This window comes from Rhinoraja longicauda, chromosome 7 (genome assembly GCF_053455715.1).
Source record: "Rhinoraja longicauda isolate Sanriku21f chromosome 7, sRhiLon1.1, whole genome shotgun sequence".
Classification (NCBI taxonomy): Eukaryota; Metazoa; Chordata; class Chondrichthyes; order Rajiformes; family Arhynchobatidae; genus Rhinoraja; species Rhinoraja longicauda.
Window position 1 is genome coordinate 10067313 of NC_135959.1, and position 18118 is coordinate 10085430.

The window sequence follows — 18118 nt, forward strand, 5'->3', positions numbered from 1 at the left end:
TTGAACCAAATATGGTAACATCAATTAGGATCTAATTCAACAAATTAAACCACAAATTCAAAACTGGTTAGTAGATAGTAAAATATGATATGATCCAACAACAGGGTCAAGATAATATTATTTGAGAAGGAAGCTAGGTGACATTGAAAAGATACTGAGGGGAAAATCCAGCAAAGTGCAGATGCTGGACATCTGAAACAAAATCAGAAAGTGCTGGGAATACTCAGCAGGTCAGGCAGCATCTGTGGAAAGCGAAATTGAGTTAACGTTTCAGAGCAAAGTCCTTCCATTGGAATGGGATGGGGTGAAAAAGAGAAAAAAAAGGAAACAAATTCTCTCTTTTACAGCAGGTGTATGTAACAGGATTTATACAAGTCATAAAAAACTTTAATCTGCTTATAGACTAGTACCAAAAATGGAGAGGATGATTTATTGAATGTACTCAAGATGGATTCGTATGTTCAGTAACTGACTAGGATCTGAGTATGTTCTGATTATTAGTATGTTCAGCAACTGACTACTTAATAAGAGAGAATTCATTAATAACCGTGCGTAGGAACTGCAGATGCAGGCTTACGCCGAAGATAGACACAAAATACTGGAGTAACTCCAGTACACACTGATTTCCCTGCTAAACACCTCATATTTTGGACCTGCCGTCCAGGGAAATAGTTTCTCGTCATCATATCCGATACCACATCTTCAGGAATTCCAAATAAATTTACAACCTATGGATTACATTTAAGAACCGGTCATTATTGTAACGGCAGCAAAGAGAAGCAATGAGAAAGTGGGGTGGATAAGGAGATTATCATTATAAATACATATTTTTTATTCTGGGCAGCACAGTGGTGCAGTAGTAGAGTTTGCTGCCTTACAGCACCAGAGACCTAGGTTCCATCCTGACAATGGGTGCTGCCTGTATGGAGTTTGTACGTTCTCCCTGTGATTGCGTGGGTTTTCTACTGGTGCTCCGGTTTCCTCCCACATTCCACAGAAGTACAGGTTTCTAGGTTCCGACCCAAAAAGTCACCCACCCCTTTTCTCCAAAGATGCTGTCTGACCGACTGTGTCAGAATCCCCCTCGTTCTCACCTTCCACCCCACCAGCCAGCGTATCCAACAAATCAACCGCCAACATTTCCGTCACCACCTACAACGGGACCCCACCACTGGCCACATCTTCCCATCCCCTCCCCTTTCTGCGTTCCGCAGAGACCGTTCCTTCCGTAACTCCCTGGTCCACTCGTCCCTTCCTACCCAAACCACCCCATCCCCGGGCACTTTCCCCTGCAACCGCACGAGATGCAACACCTGTCCCTTTACCTCCCCCCTCAACTCCATCCAAGGACCCAAACAGTCTTTCCAGGTGAGACAGAGGTTCATCTGCACATCCTCCAACCTCATCTATTGCATCCGCTGCTCTAGATGTCAACTTCTTTACATCGGCGAAACCAAACGCAGGCTCGGCGATCACTTCGTTCAACACCTTCGCTCAGTCCGCCTTAACCAACCTGATCTCCCGGTGGCTGAGCACTTCAACTCCCCCTCCCACTCCCAGTCTGACCTTTCTGTCATGGGCCTCCTCCAGTGCCATAGTGAGGCCCACCGGAAATTAGAGGAACAGCACCTCATATTTCGCCTGGGCAGCTTGCAGCCCAAGTCATTGACTTCTATATCTTTAGATAGTTCCTCTATCCCTCTCTTCCCCTCCCTCCTCCCAGATCTCCCACTGTCTTCCTGTCTCCACCTATATCCTTCCTTTGTCCCGCCCCCCCTGACATCAGTCTGAAGAAGGGTCTCGACCCGAAACGTCACCCATTCCTTCTCTCCCGAGATGCTGCCTGACCTGCTGAGTTACTCCAGCATTTTGTGAATAAATACCTTCGACTGTGTTTCTCCAGCACTTTGTGTCTATCTTCGGTACAAACCAGCACCTGCAGTTCCGTTCTCCAAAGGTTTCTAGGTTAATTGGCTATGGTAAAATTGCAAATTGTCCCTGGTGTACAGGGTAGTGCTAGTGTACAGGGTGATTGCTGATCGGCGCGGACTCAGTGGGGCTAAGGGCCTGTTTCTGCGCAGTGTCTCCAAAGTCTAAATCGGTCACGATCGTAATGTCAGCATAGGGAAGTAATCAGAAAGTGGGGTGGGTAAGGAGATTATCGTTACAAATAAATATTTAAAAAAAATAAATCCTGCAATTATTCCTCATAGACGCATCTTAGAATGTAAGCCCAGCTTCCATCATAGCAGTGAGAAATGAAAAGTCTAGAAAATATTAAATTGTTCCGATGTATTCAAGGGCATTTAGCAGAATACAGGGTAATGCATCAGCGAAAAGACAGGGCACAGTAATGACAAATCAGAGTGGCTCACCTCTGCATCCTGAACACTGGATAAAAAAAATGATGAGATCCAGGAGCGCAGGATTTCTGTCTTGTTTATACTCTTCAATCCAGTCATCAACTACAGACTGCAAAGAGAGGAAGCTAGCATCACACAATCGAATGCTGCATCACCAAAAAAATACACAAAACCCTGCAGAGAGGTTATTGGATTATTTTCAATGATTTATGGGCTTAATCTCCACGTTTAATCCAGAGTAACTCTTCATAACACAGCGTCACACGCGGAAGTATCCACTAAAGGTCATAGTGGAAAGGCTATTTTGGAGATCACAAGAATTATAGAAACCCACAGAAACGGGCCTGTACAGCCCACTTCAAGAAGCCTGTCTGTGCCAATGTCATCTGCCCAGAGTAGCTCCGTACCCTTCGAATCCTTTCCCATTCGAGTGGCTGTCCAAATATCTTTTGAGGGGATCTGAGGGGTAAAGTTTTCACACAGCATCAATATTTCGCTAGGGCAGTGAAACTAAGCAGGAAGGCAGAGAAACTGGTAGGCCAAGTAGGTTGGGGGAGGGATGGAGAGAGAGGGAATGCAAGGGTTACTTGAAATCAATATTCATACTGCTGGGTTGTAAACCGCCCAAGCGGAATTTGAGGTGCTATTCTGCCCTAGCGAAATATAAAGCAGTAATTAAATATCAGCCTTGTGGCGGCACAGTGCTGCAGCTGGTAGAGTTGCTGGCTCACAGCGTCTAATGAGGCCCGTGTGCTGTCTGTGCGGAGTTTGCACGTTTTCACGGCGGATTTCCTTCCGGGTGCTCCGGTTTCCTCCCACATCTGAAAGCCCGGCGGGTTTGTAATTTAATTGACCTCTGTAAATTTCTGAGCCAGTTATCACGGTGCCTGCAGGGAGAGTTCCTTCACTTTGTGTGGCTGGCAATCAAACCAATCTGTACCCTATTCTGAGGAATAGCGACGTAAGTAGAATGTTATTTACAGCTGCGTTGTGGAACATTGAGGATAGAAACCAAAAGCCGGAGTAAATCAGCGGGTCAGGCAGCATCTCTGGAGAGTAGGAATGAGCGACGTTTCAGGTCTAGACCCTTCTTCAGACCGAGTGTCAGGGAAAGGGAAATGAGAGATATAGATGGTGATATAGAGATAGAACAAATGAATGAAAGATATAAAAAACGTTACTATGTTAATGGAAACAGGCCATTGTTAGCTGTGGGCTAGGTGAAAACAAGTTACAGACAATGAGAATCAACGAAAACGACTTTAGATTTAGATTTAGAGATACAGCGCGGAAACTGGCCCTTCGGCCCACCGAGTCCGCGCCGCCCAGCAATCCCCGCATACTAACACTATCCTACACACACTAGGGACAATTTTTACATTTACCCAGTCAATTAACCTACATGCCTGTACGTCTTTGGAGTGTGGGAGGAAACCGAAGATCTCGGAGAAAACCCACGCAGGTCACGGGGAGAACGTACAACCTCCGTACAGACGGCGCCCGTAGTCAGGATCGAACCTGAGTCTCCGACGCTGCATTTACTGTAAGGCAGCAACTCTACCGCTGCGCCACCGTGCCGCCTGACTTTGAAGCTAGTACAATGACTTGGGTAGGGGAGGGGAGGGGCAGCAAAAGAGCATGCAAGGGTTACTTGAAGTTGGAGAAATCAATATTCATACCACTGGGTTGTAAGCAGAGCATTGAGGTTTCATAGTCATAGAGTGACACAGCGTGGAAACAGGCCCTTCACCCCAATTAGCCCACATCAGCCAACATGTCCTAGCTACACTAGTCCCACCTGCTTGCGTTTGGCACATGTCCCTCCAAACCTGTCTGATCCATGTACCTGTCTAACTGTTTCTTAAACGTTGGGATAGTCCCTGCCTCAACTACCTCTGGCAGCTTGTTCCAACATCATCCTGCCAGTTACCTGCATCGCGCTCTTGCCCATCCTGACCACCTCGAACAGTGTGACGGCCTCAACCCCATTTTGCTGCTGGTGTCCATTTGATCGGATCTTGCGACAACTTCTTATGGTTGATGATCTCCGCCGGCTTTTCTCAGACTGGTCTCTCCGTCTCTTCCACGACTGGAAATGGCGGGAAAAAGATTGTGTTAAACCCAACTCCCAAATATAATTTTTAGTTGGCAGTGAACGTAAGGCTGTTTTGTACTGGTGTCCAAAGATCTGGGATCCCACATATTTGACTTGGCAATTTTTTTCATCACAAATTAAATAACGCTTAACTAAAAAAAACTCATATCCTGCATCTTTAGTTTAGGTTAGTTTAGAGATAAAGCGCGGAAACAGGCCCTTCGGCCCACCGAGTCTGCACCGACCAACGATCCCCACACATCAACACTATCCTAAGCACACTAGGGACAATTTACAATCACACCAAGTCAATTAACATACAAACCTGTACGTCTCTGGCGTGTGGGAGGAAACCGAAGATCTCGGAGAAAACCCACGCAGATCATGGGGATAACGTACAAAAAAATCCATCTCTGGCATGATGGCGCAGCGGTAGAGTCACTGCCTTACAGCACCAGAGACCCGGGTTCGATCCTGACTACGGGTGCTGTCTGTATGGAGTCTGTATCGACCCGCGCAGGTTTTCTCTGGAATCTTCTGTTTCCTCCCACCCTCCAAAGACGTACAGGTTTTTTAGGTTAATTGGCTCGGTATAATTGTAAATTCCCCCCAGTGTGTGTAGGGTAGTGTTACTGTGCAGGGATCGCTGGTCGGCATGGACTTGGTGGGCCAAAGGGCTTGCTTCCTTGCTGTATCTCTAAACTAAACTAAACTAAACATATTTCTACTATATAGTAATACTTGTAATGAAATGTATACAAAAATGAATTTCACTGTCCTTCAGTACATGTGACAATACTGTACCATTGAACCAGTGAACCTCAAGCTTGCGTGATTGGAGTGACCAGTTGTGGAATGGGAGAGGAGCACTACTCTCTGCAGGGAGTAGTGCGTTCGGCAGAACGCACCATGGGAACTACACTCGCCCCCCTGCAGGACCTATACATCAGGAGGTGCAGATCCAGAGCAAGCAAGATCATGAGGGACTCCTGCCACCCCAGCAACGGACTGTTCCAGATGCTACGGTCAGGCAAACGCCTCCGCTGTCACGCTGTGAAAACGGAGAGGATGAGACGGAGTTTCTTCCCACAGGCCATCAGGACTGTTAACTTTTATAACTCCAGGGACTAAATTTTGTCTTCTCTGTATTAACTTTAATTTATATGCTGTATATTTTTTTTAAATTGCACAATCCGCAGGCATTGCCACTTTCATTTCACTGCACATCGTGTATGTGTATGTGACAAATAAACTTGACTTGACTTGACTTGAATGCCTGGTACTCACAGCAGCAGTGCTTTGACTTCCCCTCCTCTGATTCTCCCGGTCATTGTCAGACTCAGAGTGACTTTCATTCTCCCTGCAACAAACATAAAACACATCAAATCTCAGAGGTCATCCAGAGTCAAAGAGTCTTACAGCGTGGAGCCGGGTCCATCGGCCTAACTTGCAACATGTCCCATCTACACTAGTCCCACCTGCCTGTATTTGGCCCATATCCATCGAAACCTGTCGTATCCATGTACCTGTCTAAATGTTTTTTTTAAACGTTACAGGTAATTGGTGCTTTTATGATTAGACTGAACCAAATTAACTAAATTCTGTTAATCTGCAGTGACAGATTCAGGTGTTTTGGAAATAGGAATTCGATTTTGAAGAAGAATCATCATCATTGGCGGTCATTCGAAGCGAGTACAACTGTCCTCTCCATAGGGTCGGACGCCTGTGTGTGACTTTGTTTAACGTGGGGAGACTGGTGCACAGACAGCCACCACACAGTCCTTGACAGATCTGGGTCAGAATCCAGTGGCATGGAGTTCAAGATGACCGGGGACTCTTTTCTGCTGCAGCCTTCCCAGTCGTTGTGACGCTCCACTAAAGTCAGCCATCATCCTCTGCCTGTTCCACCATTGAGGCCTTGGTTGGATTGCTCTTTGTCAGGGGCCTCCCCCTCGACCTTACCGCCACGGGTGACCCTACCAGGAGCATAGCTCCAGACGGCATCGCTCTCAGGATCTCAGGACCACGCAAGCTTCTCCACCACAACAAGGAGAAGGAAGAAGAATATTGACACAGTGGAGATAAAGTTGCCAAATTTAGGTTGGGGAGTGGAGAACCATGATCTAACCAATATATTCTGGTGGATAGTCCCTATAATTAGACTTCATAGTCAGCCAAATTAACTAACTTCTGTTAACCTTCAGTTATATATTTCCAAACGCTTAGAGGAAGTTCCTAACTCACTTCCTTTCCGTTTTGCCTTTGTTTCTGCCAATTGCCACCATGTGTGGTAACAGTGCTAACTAATGCTGCAAAGTCTCCTGACAGAGACGACCACAGTTGGCTGCCTCCACCCGCTCCAGTTTGTTCCAATGCTCCGGTGCTGTCTTCGACAATTTTTTACGATCCCTTTAACGTGAGCTTCATGAGGGCATCACCGTTCACTGCTCGAAGACCTCTGCTGGCATGGACAGTGCAAGCGTTCACCACACAAGAGAAAAGGTCCTGTGAACCAGGTCCTCGTGTGTAGGGACAAAATGCTGGAGTAACTCAGTGGGACAGGCAGCATCTCTGGAGAGAAGGGAACGGCTGACCTTTCGGGTCGAGATCCTTCTTCTTCCCTCCACAGACGCTGCCTGACCCACTGAGTTCCTCCAGCGCTTTGTGCTTTACGCAAGGACCGAGTAGTTGTGAGTTTGCTGATCCCTTTGCAGCCCGACCCAAACACAAAATAAAGCAGGCGAACTCTTTTAAGATACAATCAAACAGGTCCTTACTTTTGGTAAGAATCTCTGCCAGGCATCTCCGCTTCCATCGCTGTTCCAAAGTTCGGCTAAAATTTCCAACAGGGCGACCCACTCACATCGACAGCCATCGTATCGCTTCCACCTGCAGCACCTTCTCGAGCCGAGCAGCAGGTTTCCCCGCTTTCACATTGTGTTTTAGAGCTGCAGAAATACAAGGAAAGCACCACAGGGCTCAGTGTGTGAATTATAGAGTCATCGAGTCATAGTGTGGAAACAGGCCACACCGTGCCAACATGTCCCTTTGACCCAACTTGCCCACACCAGCCCATGTACTCACCTGGAGTACTGTGTGCAGTTTTGGTCTCCAAATTTGAGGAAGGATATTCTTGCTATTGAGGGCGTGCAGCGTAGGTTTACTAGGTTAAATCCCGGAATGGCGGGACTGTCATATGTTGAAAGACTGGAGCGACTAGGCTTGTATACACTGGAATTTAGAAGGATGAGAGGAGATCTTATCGAAACGTATAAGATTATTAAGGGGTTGGACACGTTAGAGGCAGGAAACATGTTCCCAATGTTGGGGGAGTCCAGGCCACAGGGGCCACAGTTTAAGAATAAGGGGTAGGCCATTTAGAACTGAGATGAGGAAAAACTTTTTCAGTCAGAGAGTTGTAAATCTGTGGAATTCTCTACCTCAGAAGGCAGTGGAGGCCAATTCTCGGAATGCATTCAAGAGAGAGCTAGATAGAGCTCATAAGGATAGCGGAGTCAGAGGGTATGGGGAGAAGGCAAGAACGGGGTACTGATTGAGAATGAACGGCCATGATCACATTGAATGGCGGTGCTGGCTCGAAAGGCCGAATGGCCTCCTCCTGCACCTATTGTCTATTGTACTTGTCTAACTGTTTCTTAAACGTTGGGATAGTTCCTGCCTCAACTACCTCATCTGGCAGCCTGTTCCATATACCCAACCCCCTCTGTGTGAAAAAGTTACCCCTCAGATTCTGATTAAATCTTTTCCCCATCACCTTGAACCTATGTCCTCTGGTCCTCGATTCCCCTACTCTGGGCAAGAGACTTTGTGCATTTAAATTCAAAAGACAATAGACAATAGGTGCAGGAGTAGGCCATTCGGCCCTTCAAGCCAGCACCGCTATTCAATGTGATAATGGCTGATCATTCACAATCAGTACCCCGTTCCTGCCTTCTCCCCATACCCCGACTCCGCTATCATTAAGAGCTCTATCTAGCTCTCTCTTGAAAGCATCCAGAGAATTGGCCTCCACTGAATTCTGAGGCAGCGAATTCCACAGATTTACAACTCTCTGACTGAAAAAGATTTTCCTCGTCTCCGTCCTAAATGGCCTACCCCTTATTCTTAAACTGTGGCCCCTTGTTCTGGACTCCCCCAACAATGGGAACATGTTTCCTGCCTCTAACGTGTCCAACCCCTTAATAATCCTATATGTTTCAATAAGATCTCCTCTCATCCTTCTAAATTCCACTGTATACAAGCCTAGTCGCTCCAGTCTTTCAACATACGACAGTCCTGCTATTCCGGGAATTAACCTCGTGAACCTATGCTGCACACCCTCAATAGCAAGAATGTCCTTCCTATTTCTGTTCTGAGTTGGAGACCAATGTTAGAAAACAATGATAGACACAATATGCCTGAGTAACTCAGCGGGGCAGGCAGCATTTCTGGATAGAAGGAATGGGTAACGTATCGGGTCTAGACCCTTCTTCCAAACAACGCAGACTTCAAATATCCAAACTACACCAGAACCCGGCACAACACAGGGCAGTGATTGAATGTTGGTCAATGTGGACAAGATGGGCCGAAGGGCCTGTTTCCACACTGCATAACCCTATGACCTGGGTTGGAATCAAGGTAAATTTAAACAGGTAGACACAAAATGCTGGAGTAACTCAGCGGGTCAGGCAGCATCTCAGAAATTAAAAAATCTGTATCTGGAAAAATCAAATACGAGGCCATAGCTTTAAAGTAAGAGGGGCAAAGTTTAAAGAAGACGTGTGGGCCAACTACTTATTATTTATTATTATTACACAGAGGGTGTTGAGTGCCTGGAAAGCACTGCCAGGCTTGGTGGTGGAGGCAGATACGATAGTGGCATTTAAGAGGCTTTTGGATAGGCACAAGGATAAGCAGGAAATGGAGGGATATGGATAATGCACAGGTAGATAAGAGATGCTCTTGGCGTCATGTCCAGCACTGACATTGTGGGCCAAAGACCTGTTCTTGTGCTGGACTGCTCTATGGTCTAAGTTGTCTTCTTCCCGTAATCTATGACACCCTTCCTAATCAAGAAAGGATCTATCAATCTCCGTCTCTAAAATATAATGGCTTGGCCTCAACGGCCGTCTGTGACAATAAATTCCACCCATTCACCACCCTCTGGCTACAGAAATTCCTCCTCGTTTTGAAGGTATGTCCCTTTACTCTGAAGCTGTGGCCCCAGGTCCTGGACTCTCCCACTACTGGAACCATCCTTTCCATGTCCAACATGAAAGACTACAACTCTGACCAGTGCAACCCTCCCCCAGATTGTTGATATCAAATCTTAGAACTGAAGTCATAGAGTCTTAGAGGCATACAGCATGGAAACAGACCCATCGGCCCAACTTGTCCATAATGGAAAGAATGCCCCATCTCAGCCCATTTCCCCACATTTAGCCCATATTCTTCTAAACCTTTCCTATCCATGTCTCGGTCCAGGCATCTTTTAAATGCTGGAGATAGACACAAAATGCTGGGGTAACTCAGTGGGTCAGGCAGCAACTCTCAACTCTGGTCGAAACCCTTCCCCAGACCCAGACTTTTTAGTTGAGTTGAGTTTAGTTTATTGACACGCGTATGGAGGCACAGTGAAAAACTTTGATTGCGTGCTATCCAGTCAGCGGAAAGACAATACATGATTACAGTCGCGCCATCCACAGTGTAAATGATAAAGGGAATAATGTGAATAACATGTTATATTACCTGCCTCAATACCTCCTCGGGCGAGAAGACTCAGGCACCCAAGGAATGGGACTTAAACCCGTAGGTTGCTAGGGTCAGATATGTCAAATGAGTCACACATAAGAGATAACGCCACAGAAAGCAGGGAGGTCATTGCCTAATGCTATTGAAAGATGGGACCGGTCATTCCCTGCAACACTTCCACAAAATGGGAAAATTATCCACCACACAGCGTCTTACTGCAACATACGAAGGTACACAGCACGAGAAATATAATCATTCTATCTGCATCCCTCAACATGAAATCTAAAAGCAGTCAACTGATAATCTTCAGCACTATGCACTGTCACACATGGATTTATGTGGTGGGAGGCTGCCTTCTTGCTTATTTCCAGAACGAGACAAACTTTAATATTTTTACAGGGCTGACTGCAGGCCCACCATTTATTGTGGCATTTTTCAACACGGTAATTTCTTCCAATTGTAGGTATCCGAGGTTCCAGGTTTTCGCTCCTCTTCGCCGAGAGATGCCTACACAGCTAATGCATATGTATCTATGCAAGTGGAGCTGTACATACATCAGTTACACCGAGACAGCTGTCAGCAGAGGAGCGTAAAGCATTCTCTCTTTGAAATTCAGGCAATGCGGTTACAATCACTGGAATTAGAGAGTGAAAAATGTTACAATAACGGGAGAGGTTTTGTGCATATGAAATTTTATGTTGATAGATGAACGGAAGGAAATGGGACTTTCCACTGAGGGGAACTAATCTCGGATCGCGGTTGGTGATTTGTAGCTCAACACTTTGAAACAATTGCTTCCAACCGTTACATAAAAGGGGATGTTTAGCAACACCTTGTACTGCATGCCCCAGCTGGATCAACTCCCACACGATCAAAGAGAGAAGCAGAAAAAGCAGGCAGTGCAAAATGATCGGCTTTCAAGAAAGTAATATGGGTTAACATTTAGCTCGATGCGATGTGATGGCAGGTTGGGTTGTTCAGCCCCTTGAGCATAATTCTGACGTGCAATTAGACCATGGTTAGTTCATGCTTTCACAGAACGCATGTGCTTTGTTCTATCTCCTCAAATCGAAGAAGAGTTCTGGGCAGACCATGCCTTCAAATCTGATTATAATTATACCAGCTTTACCTCCCGTGCATTTGCACAGCTAGTTTGTGGCGTATTTGTCGGGTTAATAATAACCTGGGATGTTAACAGACAAATGTTGGGAAATACGAATATTGGACACTGATTGCCCGATTCACATTATCTTTGTGTTTGAGTTTAGACAATAGACAATAGGTGCAGGAGGAGGCCATTCGGCCCTTCGAGCCAGCACCACCATTCAATGTGATCATGGCTGATCATTCTCAATCAGTACCCCGTTCCTTCCTTCTCCCCATACCCCCTGACTCCGCTATCCTTAAGAGGTCTATCTAGCTCTCTCTTGAATGCATTCAGAGAATTGGCCTCCACTGCCTTCTGAGGCAGAGAATTCCACAGATTTACAACTCTCTGACTGAAAATGTTTTTCCTCATCTCAGTTCTAAATGGCCTACCCCTTATTCTTAAACTATGGCCCCTTGTTCTGGACTCCCCCAACATTGGGAATATGTTTCCTGCCTCTAACGTGTCCAACCCCTTAATAATCTTATACGTTTCGATAAGATCTCCTCTCATCCTTCTAAATTTCAGTGTATACAAGCCTAGTCGATCCAGTCTTTCAACATACGACAGTCCCGCCATTCCGGGAATTAACCTAGTAAACCTACGCTGCACGCCCTCAATAGCAAGAATATCCTTCCTCAAATTTGGAGACCAAAATTGCACACAGTACTCCAGGTGCGGTCTCACTAGGGCCCTGTACAACTGCAGAAGGACCTCTTTGCTCCTATACTCAACTCCTCTTGTTATGAAGGCCAACATTCCATTGGCTTTCTTCACTGCCTGTTGAACCTGCATGCTTCCTTTCAGTATAAGAAAATAACTGCAGATGCTGGTACAAATCGAAGGTATTTATTCACAAAATGCCTGAGTAACTCAGCAGGTCAGGCAGCATCTCGGGAGAGAAGGAATGGGTGACGTTTCGGGTCGAGACCCTTCTTCAGACTGATCAGACTTCCTTTTAGTGACTGATGCACTAGGACACCCAAATCTCATTGTACGTCCCCTTTTCCTAACTTGACAGCATTCAGATAATACTCTGCCTTCCTATTCTTACCACCAAAGTGGATAACCTCACACTTATCCACATTAAACTGCATCTGCCATGCATCCGCCCACTCACACAACCTGTCCAAGTCACCCTGCAACCTCATAGCATGTTCCTCACAGTTCACACTACCACCCAGCTTTGTATCATCTGCAAATTTGCTAATGGTACTTTTAATCCCATCATCCAAGTCATTAATGTATATTGTAAATAGCTGCGGTCCCAGCACCGAGCCCTGCGGTACCCCACTAGTTACTGTCTGCCATTCTGAAAGGGACCCATTTATCCCCACTCTTTGCTTTCTGTCTGTCAACCAATTTTCTATCCATGTCAGTACCCTACCTCCAATACGATGTGCTCTAATTTTGCCCACTAATCTCCTATGTGGAACCTTGTCGAAGGCTTTCTGAAAGTCAAGGTACTGTTTATTGTCACATGCACCGAGGTACAGTGAAAAGCTTTTGGTGCGTGCTAAACAGTCAGCGGAAAGACAATACATGATTACAATCGAGCCATCCACAGCGTACAGATACGTGATAAAGGGAATAACGTGAATAAGGTTTAGTGCAAGATAGAGACAGTAACGTCCGATCAAAGTTAGTCTGAGGGTCACCAATGAGGTAGATAGTAGTTCAGGACTGCTCTCTAGTTGTTGATCGGATGGTTCAGTTGCCTGATAATAGGTGGGAAGAAACAGTCCCTGAATCTGCAGGTGTGCGTTTTCCACACTTCTGTACGTTTTGCCCGAGGGGAGAAGGAGTGGCCAGGATGCGACTCGTCCTTGAGTCATCGGTGAAGGGTGAGTGCAGGGGGAGAGCCGATGAGCCGCCAGGATAACGGTCTGGAGGGGAGAACCGCGGCCAAACGCAAGACCTGGCGGACCGTGGTCTGGAGGAGAAAGATACCGAGCCGACTCGTGCTCATCCCCCCTGGCCGAATGCAAGACCCGGTGGACCGCGGCTTACAGGGGGGGAGGTCACCGAGCCGGAAGAAGGGTCTCGACCCGAAACGTCACCTATTCCTTTTCTCCGGAGATTCTGTCTGACCTGTTGAGTTACTCCGGCTTTTTGTGTCTATCATCGGGATGGAGTCAGTGAAGATGAGGGGTGAGGGGTGAGGGGCAAGGCAGTTAGGAGAGGGAACCAGGGTCCGGCCTACCACTCCCTCAAGGTCGACTGCGGGACGTGCCCCCAGGGCACAAAGGTGGACGGGCGAGGAGAGGGATGTCGCTATAAAGGAAAGGGATGGCTGGAGGCCTGAGGCAGCCTGGAGCTTGCTTGGAAACGGGCACCACTCATAAGAACTAGAATGCAGACTGGACTTTGAAAATGGCGCCAAAAACATGGCGCCTCTTGCACGCGGGCTCAATAGATTATTTTTGTACACTTTGCTAATCGAGGATGTGTTTGAGTACGGCGATAATGTATTGAACTGCGTGTACAAAAATAATTTCACTGTGCATTCGCACGTGACAATAAAAGCACCCTGGAACCATAGAGGTTTTATTCGGCGTAGGAAGGAACTGAGGCGGCTGGTATCAACCAAAGATAGACCCAAAAAGCTGGAGTAACTCAGCGGGGCAAGCAACATCTCTGGAGAGAAGGAATGGGTGACGTTTTGGGTCGAGACACTTCTTCGGATTAGTCGGGGGAAAGGGAAACGAGAGATATAGACGATGATGTAGGGAGATATAGAACAATGAATGAAAGTTATGCAAAAAAGTAACGATGATAAAGGAAACAGGCCATTGTAAGCTGTTTGTTGGGTGAAAAGGAGAAGATGGTGTGACTTGGGTATGGGAGGCCTGGTCCTATAATATTCCCCATAGGACAGTGTAGGGGTTTAGTTCCCTTTGCTCCACTTCGGGCCCAACTGCCCGAGTGATTCTCTCCCTTGTCGGTGGGTCAAACGGCCACCCTGGCCACCACTCCACTCGAGCGGTTCCCAAGAGAGAATACAAAAGGGAGTGGGCGTTTCCAGGCGCCCGAATTCCCCTGGGTTCTAGACCTCGGAATTATGGTGGGATATGATAAAAGGTTGACTTGACCAGAGCGTGCTGATGAGAGAAAACAGAGACCCAGACGGACTCAAAGCGAGTCTAAAATTTACAGGCTTTATTAAACAAATGGAAAATCGAATCTCACCAATACTACATAACACGTGACTAAACTTATGCTTTAAACTAAGACTATGGAAAGAAAATTATCGGGCATGTCGTAAAAACGTACTTTACACAATTTAAATACAAATACACCCCCCCCCCCCCCCCCCCAACCCTCCTCTCCCTCTCCTTCTTCTCTCAACCTCTATCCTATTTCGGGAACTTCACCAGGTCGTCTGGGGTACTTACAGCTAGATCGATGCAGGGTCAGGAGACGTCCAACAGAGCAGCCGAAAACCAAGAAGGGGCTTTCTCTCTTGCTTGCCTGCTTGCCTGCTCCCCTTTTTCTACCTGAGAGCTTCTCCCTTGAAAACTCCCAGCTGATCCTCTGGACAAAGGGGTCTTTTGATGATTGCCAGTTTCGATCTGGCATGAACAATAGGCTTCCGATGATAATGGGTTTGCTGATGTCACGATGCATCGGCCTAATCGTTATTCCATCACCTGGATGGGCTCCCATTGTTCCGATGGATGGGCCATTTACGATGGTGATTGTCTTGCTGCTGGGCTATTCACCCCCGTCTGCTGGGCTCCGTTCCTTCCTTTGTCTTTCCAAGGTAATCTCGTTATCTCTGTCCCGGCCTTTCCTGTTCTCACCACTCGCATAGTCATGTGGCTGCTCAGGCCCACAGACAGGCCCATAGTCATGTGGCTGCTCAGGCCCACAGACAGGCCCATAGTCATGTGGCTGCTCAGGCCCACAGACAGGCCCATAATCATGTGGCTGCTCAGGCCCACAGACAGGCCCATAGTCATGTGGCTGCTCAGGCCCACAGACAGGCCCATAGTCATGTGGCTGCTCAGGCCCACAGACAGGCCCATAGTCATGTGGCTGCTCAGGCCCACAGACAGGCCCATAGTCATGTGGCTGCTCAGGCCCACAGACAGGCCCATAGTCATGTGGCTGCTCAGGCCCACAGACAGGCCCATAGTCATGTGGCTGCTCAGGCCCACAGACAGGCCCATAGTCATGTGGCTGCTCAGGCCCACAGACAGGCCCATAGTCATGTGGCTGCTCAGGCCCACAGACAGGCCCATAGTCATGTGGCTGCTCAGGCCCACAGACAGGCCCATAGTCATGTGGCTGCTCAGGCCCACAGACAGGCCCATAGTCATGTGGCTGCTCAGGCCCACAGACAGGCCCATAGTCATGTGGCTGCTCAGGCCCACAGACAGGCTTTGAACTTGTTCTTCCTTTGTGATCCCTTGGGGGGGGGGTTGTGTTTTTGCAGCCAGCATGTCTGTTTTAAAAAAGGTCCAGGTCCTTATCCCCGAGTTCTTCCATAATTTTGGAGGATTTGCCCCAATAACTTACAACAGGCATATCTTGAATAAATCAGAAATTGCTACAGCTATAAATGTAAGATAGACACAAAATGCTGGAGTAACTCAGCCGGTCAGGCAGCATCTCTGGGGAGAAGGAATGGGTGACGTTTTGGGTCGAGACCCTTCTTCAGACTGATGTCAGGGGAGGGGGCCGGACAAAGAAAGGATGTGGTCGGAGACAGGAAGACTGGTGGGAGAACTGGGAAGGGGGAGGGGATAGAGAGGGAAAGCAGGGACTATCTGAAGTTAGAGAAGTCAATGTTCATACCGCTGGGGTGCAAACTACGCAAGCAAAATATGAGGTGCTGTTCCTCCAATTTGCGCTGGACCTCACTCTGATAATGGAGGAGGCCCAGGACAGAAAAGTCAGATTGGGAATGGGAGGGGGAAGTTGAAGTGCTGAGCCACCGGGAAATCAGGGTGGTTAAGGCAGACTGAGCGGAGGTGTTCATCGAAATGATTGTAAAATTGTCCCTACTGTGTGGGATAGTGCCGGTCGGTGTACGGGGATCGGTGGTCAGCATGGACACAGTGGGCCGAAAGCCCTACTTCCACACTGTATCTCTAAACGAAACTTTAAAAATAACCATCACTATATAGTTATCTCTATGAAATCCGTTGTGCATTTAATTCATAAAAGTCGCATGGGAGTGAGTAAATTTTACCTCATAATTGTGATATGAGATTCCTGTACTAATTTCTCTACTGGTTACACTGTAATTTTGATTTTAAAATTCTTTTAATAGGGTGAGAGGCAGATATGATAGGGGCATTTAAGAGGCTTTTAGATAGGCACATGGATATGCAGGTACAGGCAGAGGAGATTAGTTTAACAACGTCAGCATGGACATTGTGGGCTGAAGGGCCTGTTCCTGTGCTGTTGTGTTCGATGTTCTATTGCAACACTTTTAAAAATACGTCTGTCAATGCGTACAGGATAATGATTTATAACATGCAAACTGCTTTTGTTACAATGCCATAGAGTAATTTTGGTGAAGGAGAAAGTGTTTACAAATCTTTGTATTCTACACTGGTGGGACAGTCATACTCAGAGGTCAGAGCTGCAGAATTAAAGGGCGTTCCTTCAGGAAGGAGATGAGGAGGAATTTCTTTAGTCAGAGGGTGGTGAATCTGTGGAATTCATTGCCGCAGAACGCTGCGGAGGCCAAGTCAATGGATTCTTTTAAGGCAGTGATAGATAGATTCTTGATTAGCATGGGTGCTAGGGGTTATGGGGAGAAGGCAGGAGAATGGGATTAAGAGGCAAAGACAAATCAGCCCATCATGGAGTAGACATGATGGGCCAAATGGTCTTATTCTTCTCCCATTACTTAAGAACTTATGAACAACTTAAAAAGAAGCTAAGGCTTCTTTGATAGGCAGTATCAGTGTATACGGTGTTGCAATAGAGTGCATGCAACCAGGGGGAAATTTTAATAGGAAAAAAAACTGCAGATGCTTGTTTAAATCGAAGGTAGACACAAAATGCTGGAGTAACTCAGCGGGTCAGGCAGCATCTCGGGAGAGAAGGAATGGGTGACGTTTCGGGTCGAGACCCTTCTTCAGAAATTTCTTCAGAAATTCAGGGAAATTTTAATGTTGTGTTCATGTTCAGTCAGGCAGTCAGTCATCCCTTTCTTATTGCTAAAGAGGATCATTCCACTGGGAATAATTATGACTTTGTTTTCCACAGAGAGGATGATGCAACATGCTACAAAAACCTGGAAACATAATTTCGCTTTAACGATATAACATTGATAGTGCTAATTTTGGCTGTCCTCGGAGCTTGTTGCAGGAAAACAAGGACAGCTTGTTCCCAACCTGCTCCGAACGACATCTACATAAATCGAAACTGCATTGAAAATTCAGGCGAGACAATTGCAACAGAATTCACCGGCAACTTCGCAGGGCCGACCAAAATGGCTGCACGAGAGAAAAGTGAAAATTCTGGAAATACTCAGCAGGTCAGGCCACATCTGAGGAGAGGGAAATGGAGTTCATATTTCAAGCTGACCACTTATTCCCAGAAATGCTGCTGGAATTGTTCAGTATTTCTGATTTGTCGTGTGCCAAAGAAAAGACGTTTCAACCATCGAGATCCGTGAGTTCCTCTCCCACAATTTTTTTATAACTATGGAACTGTGCTTTTTGGTTAACTTCTGAAAGTATGCAGTTTAAACAGAGAGACTATAATGTTACACGTAAGAGTGTTATAAATAAAAGTTACTGT

At 46.7% G+C, this 18118-nt stretch overlaps 1 protein-coding gene across 3 annotated transcripts in view; it reads right to left on the reverse strand.

The window, feature by feature from the left end:
* Positions 1-18118, reverse strand: part of LOC144595065 (cohesin subunit SA-2) — a 107433-nt gene that overhangs the window by 80796 nt on the left and 8519 nt on the right. For all 3 annotated transcript variants that reach the window (XM_078402069.1, XM_078402067.1, XM_078402068.1), the window contains exons 2-5: positions 7236-7406; positions 5746-5818; positions 4294-4452; positions 2376-2472 (exon numbers count right to left, since the gene is read on the reverse strand). In XM_078402069.1, the coding sequence (XP_078258195.1) occupies positions 2376-2472; positions 4294-4452; positions 5746-5818; positions 7236-7273 (367 nt within the window). In that variant the 5' untranslated portion in view covers positions 7274-7406. The remainder of the gene's footprint in view (positions 1-2375; positions 2473-4293; positions 4453-5745; positions 5819-7235; positions 7407-18118) is intronic.